Source organism: Myxocyprinus asiaticus, chromosome 25 (genome assembly GCF_019703515.2).
Source record: "Myxocyprinus asiaticus isolate MX2 ecotype Aquarium Trade chromosome 25, UBuf_Myxa_2, whole genome shotgun sequence".
NCBI classification, from domain to species: Eukaryota; Metazoa; Chordata; class Actinopteri; order Cypriniformes; family Catostomidae; genus Myxocyprinus; species Myxocyprinus asiaticus.
In genome coordinates, this window is record NC_059368.1 from 860,581 (window position 1) to 883,284 (window position 22,704).

The 22,704-nt window shown below is 39.3% G+C and overlaps 1 protein-coding gene and 1 pseudogene across 1 annotated transcript; both read right to left on the reverse strand.

Annotated features, from left to right (window-relative positions):
• Nucleotides 1–1,913: 1,913 nt before the first annotated feature.
• LOC127415574 (zona pellucida sperm-binding protein 4-like) lies at nt 1,914–3,730 on the reverse strand (annotated as a pseudogene).
• Nucleotides 3,731–10,522: 6,792 nt separating this feature from the next.
• On the reverse strand, nt 10,523–22,102 carry LOC127416328 (actin-related protein 10-like). Its single transcript, XM_051655631.1, has 13 exons — nt 21,915–22,102; nt 19,771–19,843; nt 19,564–19,646; nt 17,918–18,026; nt 17,708–17,815; nt 17,287–17,354; nt 17,119–17,198; nt 15,016–15,051; nt 14,844–14,923; nt 13,798–13,871; nt 13,514–13,595; nt 11,701–11,902; nt 10,523–11,291 (listed from the first exon to the last, which is right to left on the reverse strand). The coding sequence occupies exons 1-13, from the start codon at nt 21,989–21,991 to the stop codon at nt 11,110–11,112; spliced, it is 1,254 nt and encodes a 417-aa protein (XP_051511591.1). The 5' UTR covers nt 21,992–22,102; the 3' UTR covers nt 10,523–11,109.
• Nucleotides 22,103–22,704: the final 602 nt, after the last annotated feature.

Below are 22,704 nucleotides of genomic sequence, written 5' to 3' on the forward strand. Positions count from 1 at the left end.
CAAAAGAGGGATCACGTCACCCCCTTCACTCCACTGGCTATCTGCTGCTGCCCGCATCAAATTCAAGGTTTTGACTTTGGTTTTCAGGACAGCGAGTTATGCTTCCAACTCGCTACTCCAGTTCTATGTCCCTTCACTCCCTGTGATAAACAAGCAGCATCTGGAGGTTCCATCGCAACAAGGTACATAGTTCCTTTCCAGATCGCTTTGTTTCTCTGTGGTGGAAGGAGCTTTCAACCTTCACCCAATCTGTTGAGACCATCTCAGCATTGATGAAATAGCTGAAACCCATCTCTTCCATGAGCATTTAACCAGTCCACCAGCAAAAGGCACTTAGTTAAAAAAAAATCCTCACTGTGTCTTCTGCTTTAGCTTCTTTACTACTCTAGATACTACTGGAACTTGTCAGTGCAATACTGCAGATATCGTTGGCTTTTGTTTGACAAATTGCTTATGGTGCTCATTTGTATGTCACTTTGGATAAAAGCATCTGGTAAATGACAACATAAGTATGGTCCCCTGATTTGCAATCTTTACACAAATTAATTAGTGGGTTGAGTCATAAGCTTTCCAGGGTCAGTGGACTGTTTGGAGGTGGCAGACATACAATTTCCCCTGTGGCCAATCCTGGCAATGACAGATGTTGATTTCAATGAAGTCTACCTTGTTGCCAGAGATGATGTGGAGTGCAGGGGTGTAAATTCATTGAGTAATTATACTTCATTGCTATACTTATTTAGAGGGATTTGGACTTAGTGCAATTGAAATTGAATACTTGTACTTTCAATTACATTTCCACAGAAAAAACAAAAATGTAGTACTTTTTACTCCTCACAATTTTATTTAGCCTTGAAAAGTACCAGTTACATTTTTGCAGATCATTTTCTTTCATCTTACTGACCTGAAGCTGCCATTTCACTGCATCCGACAAAATACAGCAGAACGGAAGTCAGTCATTTCGAACAGTTGTATGGAGGCTATGTGGAGTTCCAAGCATCTAGGGAATTTTCAGAGCCAATTGGAGCTTTGGATGCATTAAAATATTTCAACTTGTGCAACTAGATTGTTTGACCACCTGACCGGATGTGATGTATTCATTCAAAACTAGGAGTGCAAAGAAAGAACTTTCAGTTTCTTAACCTTATTCTAAAGGCCTTCTTCCACAGATTGGACAGCTATTAAATGTAGAAGTCAGAAACTCATTCATGTTAAAAATACAGTCACAAAAGGATTTGTAATATGTACATCTGTCCTTTCTGTACTTACAAAACCTCCACATAAATCATACCGATGGGTTTATCCCTTTTTGCTGAATTATTAGGGGCCATGCACAGGTGCTGTGGCCCCTATTAATTTGTTTATTTATTTTGGCTATGAGTCTATGGCAGCCCAATGCACCATACAAAATTGATTTTGGTACACTTACAGGGAGTATGAATAACCCCTGGCAAAATGTTAGGTCTCTAGGACCAACACCACACCAGTTCAAAACCTTAACTATTAATGCACAGCTTTTGAACCAATTAGTTTCTTTGGCCCAGAAAGAAATTTGTATTGCTTCTGCACTTCATGGTAAGGGACCCTTTACACAAACTCCCAAAACTGTCCACCAGCTTTGATTGTGACCTGTATCATTTAAACATGTCACATCCTACAAACTTTGCCCAATTTACCCAGATAGGTCTTCAGACAGAGCCACACAGGACTCCCCCCCCCCAGCCCCCCCCCCCCGGAGTCTAGCAATGCCCATGACCAGCACACAACACATATGCAGGTGATCAATGCCAACATGTTCATATAAATTAATAAGTAATGCCATTAGAGCCTAAAGGGCTTCATTTTAATAGCTGCACACAAATTCACACCAGACTGTATCATGTATATTGGTTTAAAGAGGTTTATTATAAAAGCCATCAAGACATGACCAGAGTAACTTCACTAGAAACGGTTTCCCACTAGAAGTGGTCTTGACATGAACACCCCTTTCTGTTAAAAGGAAAAAGTAGTGAGAGCAGGAAGGGTTAAAGTTCAGCCAAAAACATTAAATACTCACTTTGCCTGGTACAACTCTGCACACAGGAGTCAGCAGAAGAGGGATGGCACACTGCTGTACTACAATGGATGAAGACCTTGAGCAAGAAAAGGATTACCATTACATTTATTGGAATAGGCAATCTTCAAGGTTCAGGTATGTTTAGAAGATTAGGCAGGAAGAACACCATCTGCTGTAGAGGAGCTAGTGATGCTGAATCCACAAACATGAACATCTTCACAATCAAGTGCTTGTAGTGGGTTGGGAACTAAGAACAGAGAAGCCATCCACAGGAACCAGTGTGGGGAGGTAAGGGCATCTGGAAGGCACGCGTGTGTCAGGGCTAGCTCAAAACAGACCAACTAAAACACTTGGGTACACTAATCCATTAACTAGAAGGTCTCACTGAGGTAGGCTGAGGGGATCAGGTGTTGAGGTCACCCAGCAATGTCGCAGTATCAGGACAATATTGGGGTCAGTCCTCTCAAATATGCACCTCAACATACACAGGTTGTCGCAGGACTTTTGTGACTGGGTAATCAGCGTCACTGTAGTAGGATGTGTACACGGCATCCTCTGCAGAACGACAACAATTAACTAACACCCGTTATACTCCGAGGAAACCATGTAGAAAACCAGTGCAATACCTTCTGCACAACCTTTAGTGACACATTGTCCATTCACCAGGCGAAGCTCCACTCGGAGGGGTCCAGGAGCAGCTACAGGTGGATGTGGAGGAACAGTGTTGACCTCCACAACCAGAGCTTGAACCACAGTGCCAGAATACCTACACTGGAAGAGAAACCCGGACAAAAAAAAAACCACACCACACACATTAAGCTTGTTGCACGTGTCAAAGATTAGCATTTAAGCTGAAGCATAGATCACCTACTCAAAATGACTGTCCCTTGTGATGGAACCAAGTGGTCCAATCCCCACTTCATTAGGACAATGTCATTCTGTTTTCATACACCACATATCCATTGTCCTCCTACAAAACACCCAACATGGTTAGCATCCACTCCTTTCTAAGCAAAGCAGGTAAAACTTTACAAACACTCACCAAAATGCTTGTGACACAAGCTGTGACAGGGAATTGGTAAATGGCAAAGGAAGGTGTGGACCCAACTGGAGCAGAAGGTGGGTCATTTCCACCCAACAGACGGACTGTATCCAGACTTGGTGAAGGCAGTGTAACATCTCTAGCCACCACAACCACAAACTGGCCATCTCGAATATACTGGACAGTCACTGTTTCAAGGTAGAGAGCAAGTTACCTCAGAATCAGTTTAATATGAACAGCTTTACAGTCACTCAACACCCTTACCTGCTTTCCCATAGTAATACTGCTGTCCAAAGCAGCAGTTTAGAGTCACACTCAGCAGCATGGATACCAGTTTGTCCACATTGGATCTGCTCATAATCAGCTACAGGGCACTTGTCAAGAGGCTTTTGTGCTGGACTCCACCCTTGAGTCTGCAGTCGCAGACCCTGTGAAGTCAAAAACTGCTGATCACTTGGCTGAAACACAAGACCTTCAGGAGTCTGGGCTGGAATCCCTCCTTGTTGTTCACTTTGCTGGAAGACTGAAGCTTGAGGCACCTGGGGCAAATTACTCCACTGTGGAACAGCATGGCAGAAAGCACAAAGCAACACATAAAGTGCCAAAAGATGAAGCGTACCCATACTTTCTGCCATTGGTCCACAACTACTAGCAGTTTTCAACTGTTGCCCTTTATTCTTTTCTTTTTTTCATTTTTATTTTTTTTCATCAGGTTCCCACTTTTAATGATGATCCCTCCCTCTTCATTAACAATTATGGTTCTACAGACTTGTGGGATCTTACAAGTTGATCCTCATTGGCTCAAATGTCTTATTTTGGTGTTTTTTGAAAATTCATTAGATTTGACATATTGAACACACACACACACAAAGGCACAAACTATGGACTTTGGGTTGCTTTCATTGGACTCAGGGTAGCAAGGAGCCTTTTTAGTATCACCTTGGTAACTGCCTAGCAAGGGTAGATGGTCAGTATGTTCATCTTTAGTCCATTTTTGTCCATTCCTTGCAATCAAGACTGGTGTTGTAGACCTAGAATAGTAATTAATCTGTGCTTGACCTAGGCTAAGGCAAGTAACATTCAAATTGACACAGGTAGACCTAGGGTCAAACTGGGGCAAGGAACTCTCATGTTCCTCAGACAGTTACTGAAGTTATCCCCAAAATGAGTTCAAGGAAATGAAAATAATTCATATGATGCAATTTCAACCAACCAATAATTTCAATAGAGTTATCCCAGAATACTTAACCGAACCATCTTGAGTCAGGTGGCTGACACTAGAGAAAGTTCAGAAGATTTGAGGCTGTGGAAAGAGGGTTAGGTTTGAAATCCAACTCCGTTTATAATCAAGCAGAAATCTATCTAATTGGATTTCTGAAAACTCTACTGGACCTATCTGTCTGAAATTCTCATTGGTCAATGGAAACATCTGAGTGTGTTGCAGCAAAGGTAATTTTCGCAGTTTGACAGAGTGTCACTTTTGCACACCCTTGTGCTTTTCCTTATCCTCATCCCTTATGAAATAAGTACATTTTCTGACATAGCATAAACTCAATTGAGTGGGCAAAGGAGTACATGGTAAAACTCATTGACAGCATCTAGTTCTTTACAAAAACTGACTTCAGTCTTTTTTTTTCACATTTTTTAAACATTTTATACAACCCAGGTGTAAATAGCACCTGCCAAACAACAGGGCTATTTGCATCCCCCTAGTCTGATGGTACCACAGGAAATTATGACAGAGTGTGAGAGGAGAACACGGATGCCATGCGAGAAGCAGACGTGTGAGACACGAGCTCTGCGAACTTTGTTAGTTTTTTTAATTATTAGGTTGGCTTGAGAAAGCCAGTTATGATATTCCAGTATCAGACTTCCAAATAGGCCTCATGTCTCTTTGACTTCCATTCAAGGTATGAAAACTTTCTCCTGTAATAACTCTTTTAGAGGATTCAAGCTACATCCTGTAACTCCACCACTCATACTTTCTATCACTCCATCACTTTCTTTTTATATCTTTACATCACTGTTTTTATTCTTTCTTTCACTCCATCACTTTAACCCCCTAGCAACTGCATACAAGCTAGCAACCATTTAGTGCACCCTAGCAACCAAAACCAATTGACTGCCATTCAAAATGTCTTAGATGGATATCTCCTGATCAGAATGTCTTACAGATATGAGAGTTGGCTTGTTTGAATTGGGTCAGCAATCAGTCTTCAAGTATCATCATGGAAACTACTTAGCCACACCCTAGCAACCAAATACCATTGACTTCCATTCAAAATCACTAAGATGGGTATCTCAGGATCATAGAGACTTCTGGTTTCATTCATTGGACTCAGGGTAGCAAGAAGCCTTTTGAGTATCACCTTGGTAACTGCCTAGCAACCAGATGGGGATACCCTAGCAACCAAGTAACAAATAACATATCTCTGCACCAGAACATCGTAGAGACATCCGGGTTGACTTATTTCACTCAGGATGGCAAGGAGCCATGTTTAGTATCACCATGGTAACTTTCTAGCAACCAGATGGGGTTACCCTAGCAACCAAGTCACATATCACATATCTCTGCACCAGAACATTGTAGACACTTCCGGTTACGTTCATTGGACTCAGGGTAGCAAGGAGCCTTTTGAGTAGCACCTTGGTAACTGCCTAGCAAACATATGGGGTTACCCTAGCAACCAAGTAACAAATCGCATATTTCTGCACCAGAACATCATAGAGACTTTGAGTTGCTTTCATTGGACTCAGGGTAGCAAGGAGCCTTTTTAGTATCACCTTGGTAACTGCCTAGCAACCAAATGATCTATCTATCTATCTATCTATCTATCTATCTGATAGACTGAATGGTCTTATAATCTTTAAACTTTTAAAACTACTACTTAAACTTATAACTACTTCAAACTTCAAACCTTCAAACTTCAAGCTTTTACAACTACTTCAAACTTTCAGGCTTTCTCAAGCCAACGTAAAGTTTGTCCACAAACTTTTCAATCTAGATTTCATGTTATAATCCGGTGAGATTCGATACAACCAGTTGCATACTTGCTCTGAGGTAAACATGGCAAATAAGTCAAAATCCTCAGACTCTGGAGACATTAAAAGACACTTACGTGTTCAAGCTGAGGCCTCTGACAGGCCTGCGGACTGGGGACTCGATTTGGACGGCACGTTGGTAGATGAAATTCAGCGTCAACTGTCCAACATCTCGGTAATGCTGACGAAGGTTGTTGCTGACTTGGAGTTGATTACAAGAGTGACAGAAGTTGAAAGACGTATCAATTATCTTGAGTCATCGGAAAGGGAATTATCCACTAATCTGCCCACGTCCAAAACAGATTTGGAATTAATTTAGGAAAAAAATTGAATATTTCGAAAATATGAGCCGAAGGAATAACATACAAATTGTTGGAATTCCTGGGCATGAAGAGGGCAGAGATATGGTGAAATTCCTGGATGAGCTCTTCCCGACATAAGTCATAAACTGGAAATCGAGCGAGCTCACAGAGTCCCGGCTCGCAGAACTGCTGAGGGAGACAGGCCCTGATCGATTCTGGCCAAAGTTCTGAAATCATCCAATAAAGATCTCGTGTTGTGCCAGGTGAGGTGCAAAGGAAAGATTTCTTGGAGGAATCACAATGTTTTCTCGTTCCTGAACTTTGTGAATTCGACAAGAGAGAAACACGATTGGTTCAAGGAATGTAAGAAACTCTTACACCAACAGAAGATTACTTTTGCATTTATGCATTTGGCAGACATTTTTATCCAAAGTGTCTTACAGTGCCCTTATTACAGTGACAGTCCCCCTGGAGTTAAGTGCCTTGCTCAAGGACACAATGGTGGTGGCTGTGGGGATTGAACCAACAACCTTCTGCTTATCAGTTCAGTGCTTTAGTCCACTACACCACCACCACTCTGAACTTTTGCACTGATGTTCCCAGCCAAACTGAGAATAGAAACGAAGAATGGTCACAAACTATTTACATGTCCAAAACAGGCACTCTCTTTAATAAATACATTGGAGTAAGCCGTTTGATGTTTCTTATATTAGTGGACTGACTCACAGTTCAGGAACTCTATTATCTGAGGAAGCTGGGTGCCATTTTTGTTTCTTTTTGCACTGGCTCCACCTAGCGGCTGGAGTTTGTTTTGTGGCATGACTCCAAGAAACTTTTGCATTGACGGAAGATCGTTTTTTACACTGAAGTTCCCGGTCAGATTGAGAATGGACACTATGGATGACCGCAAAATATCTACATGCTCACGTAAAGGACGTCTTTTATAAACTTGACAGACTGAGTAAGTTATGGTGTATTTTTATTTTTTTATTTTATTTATTTATTTATTTTTTTGTGCAGCCTCCGAGTTAGTTTGGCTCTTGATCATCCGAGGAACCGGGATGCCGGTTTTGTTTTTCATGCTGGCTCCACCTAGCGGCTGGAGCTTGTTCTGTTGAATAACACTCCTTTGGAACAGCTGTGGATAAATCTGTTCGTTCTTTGTGCTTACGCCTCCTGTTGGCTGGAGTTTGTTTTTGTGGAGTATTTTTAAGGGACATTAGAATGATTACGTCATCTGCTGAACTTATAACAGCCTGCTCACTGAACAATTGTTTGTCTGTCCGAGGAAACTTAAAGGCTTTATATCAGCTGGAAGTTGTTTTGCGGAGGATCACACCTTCGAGACGGTTCTGTGAATGAGTCTACATGTTTTTTCTGTTATTCTGCCTGTTGGCTGGGGTCTGTTTTACAAAGTATTTTCTGTCATGTAATTTTGCCTCACAAAATTTGTATAGAAGCACCAGACTTGAGCAATCCGATGGCAAAGTTGCCGCGGGGACACTCGAATGCGTACACTGACTCTTTGAGTTTAGAGGGATTGACGCCGGTTGGCGCTGTCGTGCGCGGGGTTAATGCACACATTTTTCTTTTTTCTGTTTGTTTTGTTCGGGGGGAAGTTCAGGGTTTGATTGTTGCATTAATGGGGAATATTGTTTGTGTAATCTTGTTTTTGACACACAATTTATTTTTTATTATATCAATATGTCAAATGTTAATATGAATAATTTGTCTCTCTCCACATGGAATGTGAATGGGTTGGGTCACCCCATAAAAAGAAGGAAGGTTATTTCTTTTCTTAAATGTAAGAAATATAATATAGTATTTCTTCAAGAAACTCATCTTTCCCCGCAGGAAGCTGAAAAATTTGGTAAGATATGGGCTGGACATGTTTTCTTCAGTGCTGGCTCAAGTAAGAGCAGGGGAGTCATTTCATTAATAAGTAAACATCTACAATTTAAATTTCTCAAACAGATTAAAGATAAATTAGGAAGAGTCATTATTGTTTTAGCAGAAATTCAGGGGCAAAGCTTGATTTTGGCTAATATTTATGCGCCTAACGTTGATGATCAGGGCTTTTTTATAGCTCTTGAAGGGATGCTGCAAGCTGCTGGCACTCCTCATGATATAATTTTGGGAGGAAACTTTAATCTTTTGATGGACTCAGTTCTTGATCATAGTGATGCAAGGGTGTGTAAGCTCCCTGGACTATTTTTGGGAGTAGCACACATCCCCCTAAAGCGGCAGATGCTTTGGGAGAGGTGATTACTGCTTTTGGAAAAGGTCAGGAGGCATCAGTGTATTACTCCCTGCTGGTTCGGAGTCTGGGGATGGAGCTTTAGCTTCTTTAATATTTGAATTTGGTATTTGAGGAAGAAATGTGGACTAGGATTCTAAAAAATGTCAAGTCTGCATCTAGAGATGCAAGGGTTCGCCTTATGCAATTTAAGATTTTACATAGATTTTACTGGACCCCCCTCTAGATTATATAGGCTTGGTCTTAAAGACACACCCACCTGCTGGCGTTGTCAATCAGAAGTTGGAGACACAACTCATGCCTTTTGGGGGTGTGTTAAGATTCAAGATTAATAGAGGGGGTTAAGTATTGATTCTGTTTGTATATGTTCTTGCTTTTATGTGTTAATATAGGAATCAATAAAAAAATGTAAAAAACATGTTGTTTTGTTAATGTAAAAAAAAATGTTCAAAAACTGTTGCTCTTAAATCTAGTTGAAAGTTAAAGTTTGTGAAAATGCTAAATGAAATTATAAATGTTTTAAAAAATAGTTGGTAAATGTAGTTTATAGTCACAGAGTGTGAGATTAGTGACACTGCAGTGACATGGAGAATAGAGAGGGTGTGCATTTTTTGCACAAGCGAGTTCGAATCTGCCTTTTGTCCCACTCTTCTACCCATCCTGTTTCCACTCTTAACAGTTCCTTTACTACTACTTATAATAATAAATAAAGATCAATATAAATGTCTCAGTGATTTAGTCATGGTGAAGTTCGGGGAGTTCAGAGAAGGGTTTGGTCTTCAGTGGTGGGGTCTGTCGGGCGCACACATTCGCTTCATGTTCCAGGGCACAAGGGCAGATAGCTCTCTCTCAGCTTGGCATCGGTCATGTCTAAATTGTATTGCTCCTTTTGCAAAAGTTTCAAGAGACTTTTAGGGTTAGGGCGAGGGTTAAGGTTAGGTTTAGGGATAGGTGTAGGGTTTCTGTGGGACTCCAAATAAACATATTTAAATTGGGGTGCAATTAGGATTTCATTCCAGAGCCCTGGCTTCAAAATTTACATTTTTAATATTTTCCACCAGATGGCACCATTTTTCTCATGTTTAGCCTATGGAGCAAATACATGCTTTTCCCCTATTTTCTGTATTATAGAGCACTGCAGGCCAATTGAATAAATGATGCAGCTAAAACTGTGTGGGTGTGTTGGTATGGATGTCAGAGTGTTTTGTATGTGTGTACTGAGAAATGTGTGTGTGTGTGTAAAAAAAAAAAAAACAACAACAGTGGCATTATGTAAACAAACTGGCATTTAAAGGGTTAAAACCCTAATAATGAATGAATATTTGGTAGTTATGATCGGCACTGATGTTGGTTAAAAAAAATCTAAGTCAGTGAAAGTGGAAAATAATATTAATATATAATATTTTTATGCCAGTTTTTTGTCGTGGACATTTTTGTCCTCAGTTCCTGATTTTTATATATATCTGACACTGCACAAAAATAATAATGCATCAAAATCAATGTTGTTGCTAATCATTGACATATCCCAGACTGTGATTTTATATTCCCCTTAGCATTTAGTATATGGAAAATAATTTGTGTTGTTTTTCCATTAAAAACAACAGTGGCATTATATAACAAACTGGCATTTAATGGGTTAAAATCCTGAAATTGAATGAATATTTGGTAGTTATGATCAGGAGGACTGATGTTGGTTAAAAAAAAATGAACTCATTGAAAGTGGAAAATATTTATGGCAGTTTTTTGACACAGACCTCTGAGTAACTTTGTTTTTTATTGATGCACAAGGGGTTATCAATCAACAAAACAACAGAAGAACCCAAGAATATTTTTGGAATGTTTATTCTTTTAGAAACCAAATAAATACACCTTTTCAACACACTGAAAGTTTCAAAACCTGTGGTTAAATATAATTGATAATATATATTGGATTTATTTTCTCTTGACATCTATCAAGTTACCTTCCATGTCCTTTGCTTGCATTAGAACAGACACAGATGTTTAAAAAAAGAAACTGACCTAAATTTCATGCATTACCGAGAATAGCAGAAATTGTTCAGGCCAGGTAAATGGCATGCTCTGCCAAGAGTTTTACAAAAAAAAGCTGAAGTGGCACATTTCTCTCTCATTTCCTTTAACGTTTCTATTTAAAGATTTTTGTACAAGACCACTGCTACATTCACAACCATATATTAGTACTGCAGAGGCCTGCAGATGATCTGTTATGATGCTGATCGCCCTCTAGTGGTTTTGTCCCAGTCTTCATCTTAAGTGCAGCTGACAAGTCTGATGGACTTTAGATTATTACAGAACAAGAAACATGAAAAATGTGTCATTTCTGTTGGTAATATGCCGTAAACATAAAAGAGCATCTGTGAATGAGCAGACAGACAGAGGACGTACAGAGTGTGGTTCATTTCTCGGTGGAAAAAGCCCTTTTCATCAGAGGTGGGGGGGTTTTTCCTGCCTCATAAACTAAATCAGGTGGGGGGTTACTGAGACAGCACCAGTCCGGGATGCGGCCCGTCTGGTTGTAGTAGTCTCTGGACACAGACCGACTGCCCAAGATATCTTGCAAAGCTCCAAATATAGCACCTACATGGGAAAACAAAAAAAAAATCACATTGGCATTAAATCGTATTATTGCATAAAACACATCATGAACTGTTATAAAACATATTTCTGTTGCATGAAAGCAATCTGACCTAACTTGTAGAGATGAAACACTGTTGATAAAGTATAGTTTGCTTGTTAAAGTTTAATGCATTGCTCATAGCTGCTTGTCTCTAATGCACAGCACTCAGTCAGCACATTAAATGCTGAATATATAAAAACTAATATAATCGAATCTAACCTGAAACTAGTCTACCCCACTAATCGACTGGTTGTTGGACCACTAGTCGATCATAATACCCAATCTCTAGTGGAACGGAACTGGTTCACACCAAGCGTGAAAACAGCCCAGCAGGTATGAGTAGCTCTCTTTTATGCCTCCCTCGCTCACCTCCTAACCAGGCAGTGCAGTTGGGTTTTGCTGGTGGGCTGTGGATACGGAAGCTCTTGGTAGCTAGAGCATCTCTGTACTTCGGTTTCTCCACCAGTGTGCGGATCTCAGCCAGCAAGCGGTGCAGGAACCCAGGTAGCATGGCCGTTCCACCGATTATCACCAAGTTCTCTGACAGAACCTTACGAGTGTCAATGGGACACTGAAGAAAACAACAAAAAACAAGATGAATGTTGGGAACACTGATGCTAGGGTGTTGTGAGTGGTTGCTAGGATGGTCCGAGTTGTTTTTAACATGCTGTTATGCAGTTGCTAGGGCATTGCTAAGGTGGTCCGAGTTGTTGTTTAAAGGAATATTCCGGGTTCAATACAAATTACGCTCAATCAACAGCATTTGTGGCATAAAGTTATGATTTCACAAAACACAAAACATAATTTTGATTCATTCCTCGTTTTCTTTAAATGTGTGTTCCAGTGAGAAACTTACAATGGAAGTCAATGGGGTCAATTTTTGGAGTGTTTAAAAAGGCAGAAAGCATCTACATTAATTCTTGTTAAAAACTTGTGTATTATTTGAGCTGAAAATTATTTTATTTTTTTCTCCCAATTTGGAACGCCCAATTCCCAATGTGCTTTTTTTTTAAGTCCTCGTGGTCGCGTAGTGATTCGCCTCAGTCCGGGTGGCGGAGGACGAATCCCAGTTGCCTCCGCATCTGAGACCGTCAACACGTGCATCTTATCACGTGGCTCATTTAGCACGTTGCCACGGAGACATTGCACGTGTGGAGGCTTCACGCCATCCACCGCGGCAACCATGCTCAACTCACCACACGCCCCACCGAGAACAAACCACATTATAGCGATCACGAGGAGGTTAACCCCATGTGACTCTACCCTCCCTAGCAACCGGGCCAATTTGGTTGCTTAGGAGACCTGGCTGGAGTCACTCAGCACGCCCTGGATTCGAACTGAGCTAGTGAGCTAGCGAACTCCAGGGGTGAGCTGTTAAATTGTTAAAACTGTCACATTAGGGTTTATGGTTTTACGTCGTCATGGCAACGAAGTAAAATTGTCTATATCTTTCCACAGATGTGGTTAGTAAGTGATTTCATCACACTAAAATCATGTTAACACACATATTGTTTATGTCTTGTGTCTATACTTTTGAAACAGTGAGTATTTTTATGTTTACAGATTATTGACCCCATTGACTTCCATTGTAAGTGTCTCACTGGAACACACATTTAAAGAAAAGGAGGGACGAGTGTTAATCAACATTATGCCACAAATGCTGTCGATTGAGCTTAACTTGTAACACGGAATATTCATTTAATGTCTCGAGTGAAAAGGGTCTCTGTGATTTCTGTTCTCTAGATCTGGAGTTCCTTCTCCTCCAATGTAAGTCTATGGGGTTTTTCAGGTGTAAATGGTAAGTGTGATCTGTTAGTAAAGTATCAGCACACTTCTCAACAACACACATGATTTGAGGTATCATCCATGTCTAGACCACTTACACAGAACGTTTAGGCGTTTGTTTAAATTACGCATGAACAACAGTAACAGTGATGCTTGTCTAAGAAAACACCACTAACAAGTATCACATTGTTTAAAAGACTGAAACTTTCATAAACACTTCTAAGACAGTGTCGGTGCAAGTGTGCGATGCTAAATGGATGATATAAAATCCCTCTGTCAATTCCATCATCAGATTTAGCACTGCCTTTAACTGTACATGTGTTCGGATGTGCTTGGACAAGATGTGTGTGTAGCCGCAACAGACAATAAGCCGATCTGAAGTTCTAACGTTTGGTACCTTAACCAAAGTGTCGAGCAGCAGAGTGGCAATGGATTTCTCCTCGTTATCCTGTTCAAACAACATCTCAGCCACAGAATCTCTGGAAAGAGAGTCAAACACGTTCAATTTAGAATCACTCAGAATGTGGGTCAGATTAATACACAAAACCTTGTAAGAGAGATCATCCCAGTTTACACGAGAACGCTCGGAGACAGAACACAGACAGACACTGAACTTGTGATCTCACGAGTGAAATTTGAGTTTACTAAAAGAAAAATAATATCTGGTGTGCTGGTGTTTACCTGATGGAACCTTTAACATGAAGAATCGTTTGGCCATCTAATGGATATTCTACATCTGGAGGAGGAGCAGGTCTCTGATGGGGCAACAAGATCTGACTGTAAATATTCGGACACTTAGTAGTCCCTGAGGTACAGTCTATTGCACACGGCTGGCTTTATGCAAATTACAGAAGTCAGGGTGCACACATTTTTTAAAGGAACTTATTAGCATGTAAACAAGAAATGAAAAGTAAAATGGTACATTCTACTTTGTTTTTAAGTTACCTCTGCAACATAATTGTGGCAGGGAGGAGGGCGGGGCCGGGTCGTGATGCTGCACACCCAGCTCCTAATCAGGCTAATCAAGCCCTCAAGAGGGATAAAGGCGACCGGAGGCGGCAGTTCTCGAGAGAGAGAGAGAGAGAGAGTGTTACAGGCAGCTGTCCTGTATGTGTTTGTGTCTTTTTGTTTTATTAAAAGATAATTTATATCGCCAAGCTGGTTCTCGCCTCCTCCCCAGTGTAACGAAGTTCAATGGAAAGGAGGCGGTGAGAACCGGCTTGACAATATAAATTATCTTTTAATAAAACAAAAAGACACAAACATAAACACATACAGGACCAGCTGCCCGTAACACTCTCTCTTGAACTGCCGCCGGTCGCCTTTATCCCTCTCGAGGGCTTGATTAGCCTGATTAGGGGCCGAGTGTGCAGCATCACGACCCGGCCCCGCCCTCCTCCCTGCCACAATAATCTTAGCATTTATTACTTTAGGATGAACACACGATGTCTTCTGTTTTCTGTAAAGCTGGTCGCAGGGGCACCACTGCTGTGCAAGAGTTTGTTTTGTTATTGTGGTATAATCTCAGACAAACCCACCCCTAAACGGCACATGAAAACAAAAAGATACGTGCCTGTTCACATTACATGTCGGTCTCTTCTTGTCTGAAGTGGACCAGACCTCATGCTGATACTCAAAAGTCTGGCAATACTACATGTGTAGTCAACTCCTGATGGTTTAAGAGTGTGAAAGCATGTCTAATAAGGTTTCAAAGCATGTTCTCTCACCTCAGCTGATCCATCTATGTTAAATTTGGCCTCCTGGATCTTCATGCCTCTCTGCAAGTCGCTAACAAAACACATCCGCACTATATACACACACGACAAATACAGTAAGTTATTCAAAAACCACCAAACATGAGACAAATGATGTGCATGAGGAGTTCAATGTTCTGCTGACCTTTAATATCCTCCACAACGTCCTCCGAAACAGCATCTGTGACATCAAATAAAAGACAGTGGGTCAATGACGTGACGCTCATTATTTTAGTCCACATTACAAATGCAATTCACACAAAACAATTACTTAAATACACCTCTTCTATGAACATGTTTTCAATTACTGATTTCAAAGTCAATTTGATATTTTTTCTGGGGCTTAAAGTCAAAAATGTGATGTGGTGCAACCGTCCGGACACAGTAAAAACAATTCAAAGTCTCATTAAAAGCTGAAATTCTTTGGCATGAGTTGTGCTAAATAATCTTTTATTATTATTTCTTAACAAAAAATGCAGTGAAACTTTTTTATTTTAAAAATGGATTAATATTTGAAAAACACAAAGTCATGTGGTGCAACCAACATGTAGGTAGAAATGTTGTCATGTGACAAAAATCATAAAATAGGGAAGATCTCTTTAAACCCACAAGACTGTGTGTGATGATTTAACCTCATGAGACCCTCGTGTGACTGCTGTGTGCATATTCCATTTCCCTTTTTGATTTGCAATTATTAGCACATAATAACAAGAAAAAAGAAAAAAAATTCTAGAGCAAATAGTTTTCTTAAAAATTATGTCCTCATATATGGACAGCGGGACTAAGTTGTGAAATTTTAAGTAATATCAAGCTATAGAAAGTCCGATTTGTTTAATCAAATATAATAATTATGTACCAGGAGTGTTAATTATTCATGTTTTTGAGATGTTATAGACATTACATTCTGATTTAAAGTAATGTCCAGCATCATCCAATCACTGTCAACCATGTTAAAATAAAATGATACATTATAAATTCTGAATCTATGTACTGATTATCATTGTCTCATGTCTGTCAAACATGTTGAGTGATCCAAACATCATCTGCAGCCTGAAACTGAACTTTTGATCAGATTTTAGGAGTGAATGCACTTAACTGCATAGAGAGCTATAGGATGCTCCCTTGCTCCCTATTTAGTGAATGATTTAACCTCCAGTGTGCTTTCTGTCTGCACTGGTCTCAGAACAGTTTGAAATGCACCTTATTTTCAGCCTAACTCCATATAAAGCCTCTGAAAGACACATTTTCAGCTTTTGGATACTTGCATTGATTCTCAATAATGCACAGTGAATTTAGGATTTTTATGGAAAGTTAGTCCTATTGGCCACGTACGTGGACATTGTGTTTAACAGCGTGTGGTTTCATGATAAATCGATGTGATTTTTAAAATGCATATCGGATGAAACTAGAGACTCTAATCTTTTGACTCAAACAGGTTTCAATGTGAAAACTTGAGCTGGATTCTTACCAGATGTAGTTTTATTGCTGTTTCTCCGAAAGACAAACTCGCCTAAGGTTGGCACCATGTTGTTTTGTCACATGACTCGGTGCGCTGAAAGTTTAACTCTTTAATGACAGCCTAGAGTCTCCTGAACTTTTATCATATCATTAAATATCAATATTTTGACATTCTAATGAAAAGGCACATTTGGTTCAGGTCATTTGGTGCAACCATGAGAAAACTTCTTGATATTCTTGACTTTAAAATTTATGATATATGTCAAAAATATTTATTGAGTTGTGCACATTTGTCTCATGTATTCAAAGTGCAAGGAAACTATTTTAATACATTTTACTTGATGGTTGCACCACATGACATTTTTAAGTCATTAAATACATTTTTTTGTACAAAACGCTATAAATGTTTTTCAAACTCAAAGATTAGATGTTTATGAACTTGACACATGTGTTTTGAAATATTTCTTATTTTTATCACCTCGGACAACCTTATTTGTCAATGACCCCATACTGTCAAACTGCAAACTACAAAACACACCTCACATACATTCATCAAAATTGTATTGGGGAATAGTTCTGGGACAATCTGCACATTTTTCCAAAAGTTAACTGGATATATTTATATAATATACAGTGGCTTAAAAAGGCCACACATAAAATGTACACGTTATTGATTTAGATTACAAAACATCAACGCAAGATAGCAGGACAGTGGAGCGGCAACTGTGAAAAGAAACCTGGAATAATAGTCTGACAGATACTGTATTTCAAACACACAGATATTTCTTACTAATAACGGAGGGCAGATTGAGGCCTGTGCCAGCGTCTGTGTCAACCGTGCACTGCTCGGACAACAGACTGTGCAACTCCCTGCAAAAGCACACAAAAAATAAAATGTGTCACACACACAGCATTAGTTCAGCGGAGAACACAGATGTGACATTCTATATGGACTTACTTATGAATGGCTTTTCCTCCCATTGGCAGCGCTTCCCAGGCTGACAGGATCGGAATCCCTTCATAGATCTAATAAACCGTTAAGGTCATGTTTTCACATCCAACCGCATCAGATGATACGGTGCTCATGGTCACTTTAGACTTTTGAAAATAAATATTGTCTGATAACACTGTAGTAGTTACATCTGTGTTCAAATTTCATTTGCTACAACAACTAAAAAGCTGTTTGGCTATTGATTAACATTAATCAAAGTGACATCAGCTGAAAAGGAAAGTTATTTCAGAGGTGGACATATTTTTTGTTCTTTAGAGTAACATGCACTGATAAATCATTCACAATAAGACCAGGGACACATGTTAGGAAAGTAAACAAGTCCATTTTCATTTCATGTCGACTTGTGGCAAAAGTCAGAAATGGATACTGGTAACACCAGAGTCTCGGTGTAGCCACAATCCATCACGAGAGCAGACTGAACGCCCAGAGTCATAACAGACATCAGGTGACTCGGACCAAACAGCACCGACGGAACCTACAGCAGACACAAATACTCGGTTTAAACATATCGTAGAGGATCTGAGCTGTGATGAGGCTGTATTTCAGATTGCAGGATGAGAGCAAGACGGAGTTTTACCTCAAAATGTTTGAAGAAGACTTTGGAGAGTGTTTCTCTAAAGTGCGATGGACACAGGATGGATTCAATGATCACCACACGACGATCACGAGGATTCACAAGCAAATGCCTGAAGGGAGAAATCAGTATCATGAGTTCAGACACAATCATGAGAGAGAAGCACAAATAAAACCCGTCTACATCATGTGCTTTTTACTGCAGGTATGACCAAGGGAAAGATTCACCCAAAAATGAGAATTCTCTCATCATTTACTCACTCCTGTCATCTCAAACTTGTATTATTTTCTTTCTTCAGTGGAACACAAATAAAGATATTTGAACAGAGATAAGATGTCTATTTGTCCATACAATGCAAGTGAATGGTGACCAGAACTTTGAAGCTCCAAAGATCGCATAAAGGCAGCATTAAAGTAATCCATAATACTCCAGTGGTTTAATCCATGTCATCTGAAATGATCCAATCGATTTTGGGAGAGAAACAGACCAAAACGTAACAAATTTTTCACTGTAAATCTTTTTTTAATTTTTTAATTTTTATTTGGAATGCCCAATTCCCAATGCACTCTAAGTCCTCATGGTGGTGTAGTGTCTCGCCTCAATCCGAGTGGTGGAGGACGAATCTCAGTTGCCTCCGTGTCCGAGACTGTCAATCCGTGCATCTTATCACGTGACTTGTTGAGCGCGTTACCGCGGAGATATAGCGCATGTGGAGGCTTCACGCTATTCTCCGCGGCATCCACGCACAACTCACCACGCGCCCCACCGAGAGCGAGAACCACATTATAGCAATCACGAGGAGGTTACCCCATGTGACTCTACCCTCCCTAGCAACCGGGCCAATTTGGTTGCTTAGGAGACCTGGCTGAAGTCACTCAGCATGCCCTGGATTCGAACTCACAAACTCCAGGGGTGGTAGCCAGCATCTTTACCACTGAGCTACCCAGGACCCCCCCACTGTAAATCTTGACATCAGCAGTCTCCTTGGCGATCATGATTTCAAGCTCGATTACACTTACTAGCATCATTTTGCGTTCTGTGCATGCATCAAGCACTAGGAACTGTAATCAAGCTTGAAATCACTATCATGCCTGAAGACTGCGATGACAAGATGTACAGTGAAAAAGGTGATACATTTTGGTTTGTTCTCACCCAAAGCCAACTGGATCGCTTCAGAAAACATGGATTAAACCACTGGAGTTGTATGGATTACTTTTATGCTGCCTTTATGAGCTTTTTCAAAGTTCTGGTCACCATTCACTTGCATTGAATGGACAAACAGACTAGATCATATCGCCATTAAAATAATTTTATTTATTTTTTCGCAGAAGGAAGAAAGTCATCCGAGTTAGAGACGACATGAGGGTGTGTCGTGCCGGAGTAGTGGTGGTGGCGGCGCAGTGGGATAAAGCACAGAACTGGTAAGCGGAAGGTTGCCAGTTTGATCCCCACAGCCACCACCATTGTGTCCTTGTGCAAGACACTTAACTCCAGGTTGCTCCAGGGGGAATGTCCCTGTAATAAGTGCACTGTAAGTTGCTTTGGATTAGTCTGCCAGATGCATAAATGTAAATGAGTCAAATGAGAGAATTTTTGGGTGAACTATCCCTTTAAACAAATATCACTAAAACGCATAGTATCTCTCCTACCTGAAGTACAGCAGATGAATGAACTCCTTCAGAATAGCATACAACTCCTCTGTGTTGATGTTGTACTGGACGACACAAACAGCCTGAAAAAGCGGGAGACACATTTATTTAACTTAGAAGCACTTTCCCTGGAAGACACTTGAGGAAAAAAGCCAAATCTGAAATCTCTTAAGATGAAGCGTATTAACAACCTTGCTCCAGACTCACCTTCTGAGATCCAGGGTGTTTAATTTCACTGGGAATGATGAACCTCGGCCCCGTCTCTCCAGCAAAACCACATCTACACATCACAAACAGGAAAACAGAACAAAACCTTTCATCATTCTGCACCAAAGAAATAACCAGCGTGCCAAAGAATCAACTACACATTAAGGTCTTATTTATGCAATATGTCCATAAACATGGTAAGACATTTGTAAATAAATAATAAAAACTCTGCAGACATGCTCAACATACTCGGTTACAGGATTCCTTTTAATATAGCCTACATTTTTACATTCACCAAATAGCAATTCATATACTGTATAATGCAAATAATTAAGCATATCATTTGGTAATATAATGACAACATCACATGGAAGTACCATGATGATACTGAATGATTGCTATATTCATGTATAACGGCAGTTATAATTACTCAAAAATAGTAAATTACTTCTCTAAAATTACTTTGATTACTTTAAAATAATTTTGACTGAGCATAATGTCGATTTCTGCAAAAAATAATTTCAACTCGTCATAATGCTGATTACCGCAAAAAATGATTCCGTCTCGTCATAATGCTGATTACCGCAAAAATGATTTCGTCTCGTCATAATGCTGATTACCGCAAAAATGATTTCGTCTCGGCATAATGCTGATTACCGCAAAAATGATTTCGTCTCGGCGTAATGCGGATTACCGCAAAAAATTATTTCGACTCTGCGTAATGCGGATTACCGCAAAAAATTATTTAGACTCTGCGTAATGCGGGTTACCGCAAAAAATGATTTCGACTCTGCGTAATGCGGATTACCGCAAAAAATTATTTAGACTCTGCGTAATGCGGGTTACCGCAAAAAATGATTTCGACTTTGCGTAATGCGGATTACCGCAAAAAATGATTTCGACTTTGCGTAATGCGGGTTACCGCAAAAAATGATTTCGACTTTGCGTAATGCGGATTACCGCAAAAAATGATTTCGACTCTGCGTAATGCTGATTACCGCAAAAAATGATTTCGACTGGGAATAATGTCGATTACCACAAAATAAATATTTGACTCGTCCCCCCTTTTCTTTAAAAAAAGCACAAATGTGTGTTCCAGTGAGACACTTACAATGGAAGTCAATGGGGTCAATAATCTGTAAACATTAAAATACTCACTGTTTCAAAAGTATAGACACAAGACATAAACAATATGTGTGTTAACATGATTTTACTGTGATAAAATCACTTACTAACTGCATCTGTGTAAAGTTATAGACAATTTTACAACTTTGTTGACATTACATCGTCATGGCAACAAACCCCATAACTGCTGTAAAAATGACAATTTAAACAACTTTACAGCTCAAATAATACATGAGTTTTAACAGAAGAATTAATGTAAGTGCTTTCATAAAATTATAAGCTTCACATGTTTGCCTTTTAAACCCTCTAGAAATTGACCCCATTGACTTCCATTGTAAGTGTCTCAGTGGAACACACATTTGTGCTTTTTTCTTTTTTTTTTTATTTATTTATTTATTTTTTTTAGGAAAATGAGGGACGAGTCTAAATTAATTTTTTTGGTAATCAACATTATGCCACAAATGCTGTTGATTGAGCTTCACTTGCATTGAACCCAGAATATTCCTTTAATTATATTCACAATAATGTTTGTATTTCCTTCTTGTTCATTGTTGTTATCCCATCAGCTGTCACAGAAAAGCAAACAGGGGTACATAATATAAACAATTCATGTTTACAATTTATACTACACCAAAAATATTATTTTAGAAATTTGTGTAACCCAAGTAATGTACTTAATACTAAATATTCAACTTAATTGTAACTATAATCTAAATGCAAGAATTTCGATTGTAATACGTTCCACTACTTCTCACTTAAAAACGTTATTAGATTACAGTAACTAATTACTTTGTAATCAGATTACACCCTACACTGGTACTACTATTGTACATAGTAGTTCTATATGATACATTTTGATTAGTGAAACATAACTCAGCTTCACTATTTCTGTGCAAACTTCCAGTTGTTTATTCAACACGTATGCACATATATGTAGTTATGTGATGAAAACAACACATTTATTGTACTCACGACAGAAGAGCTTGTTTATTTTACACTCCCTCAATTAAGTCACTTACTTTGTGTACGCCGCTCCTATATCAATAACCACTGCTGTCTTCTCTCCTCCACTGCCCAAGCCTTCAAACAAGGGCATTTTAACGCTTATAAATTAATAAAAAAAATATCAGAAATAGAGATGATTAATAAATAGATCCAGCGCTGACAATCACAACAGGGCGGGGTCCTTCACAATGACTGCCCTTCATATGCCTGAATAAAAATAAACAAAAATATCAAAGTCCCTTTAATACAATTTTAAAAATATTATCCAACACGTATATTATATACATTTACATACACAAAATAATTTTTATGTATTATACGAAATAATATGTACTGTAATGGGTGTGTGCTGATCTAAGATCAGTTTTTCACACGTTACTCACCGCTGAATCACACGGGATTTAAGTGCGTAAAACTGAACCCAGATCAGCTCTTAGAGCCGAAGGCGCCTGTGCAAGTGTTACAACATAAAAAACAATCCTAAAACCTTTAAAGGAATGTTTAGGGTTCAGTCGACACGTTTAATCGACAGCATTTGTGGCATAATATTGACTACCACAATTATTTGAACTAGTCCCTCCTTATATATATATATTATATATATAAACTCTCACAATTACACTTACAGGCACTTACAGTGGAAGTCAATGGAGCCCAATCTATAAACATCAAAGTACACACAGTTTTAAAATTATAGCGATATTGCATAAGTAGTGCACATATTAACATGATTTTAGTGTGATAAAATCACTTACTAAACTTTTCTGTGTAAAGTTATATCCAGTATCCGGATCATAGGGTTTC

Excerpts from the sequence above, each read along its gene's own strand:
- LOC127416328 (XM_051655631.1), bottom strand. The coding sequence starts at position 21,991 with ATGCCCTTGTTTGAAGGCTTGGGCAGTGGAGGAGAGAAGACAGCAGTG. Across the intron at positions 17,816-17,917 it reads TCTTCTTCAAACATTTTGAG|GTTCCGTCGGTGCTGTTTGG; the intron begins GTAAAACTCCGT and ends TGTCTGCTGTAG. Across the intron at positions 14,924-15,015 it reads CGTTGTGGAGGATATTAAAG|TGCGGATGTGTTTTGTTAGC; the intron begins GTCAGCAGAACA and ends GTGTGTATATAG.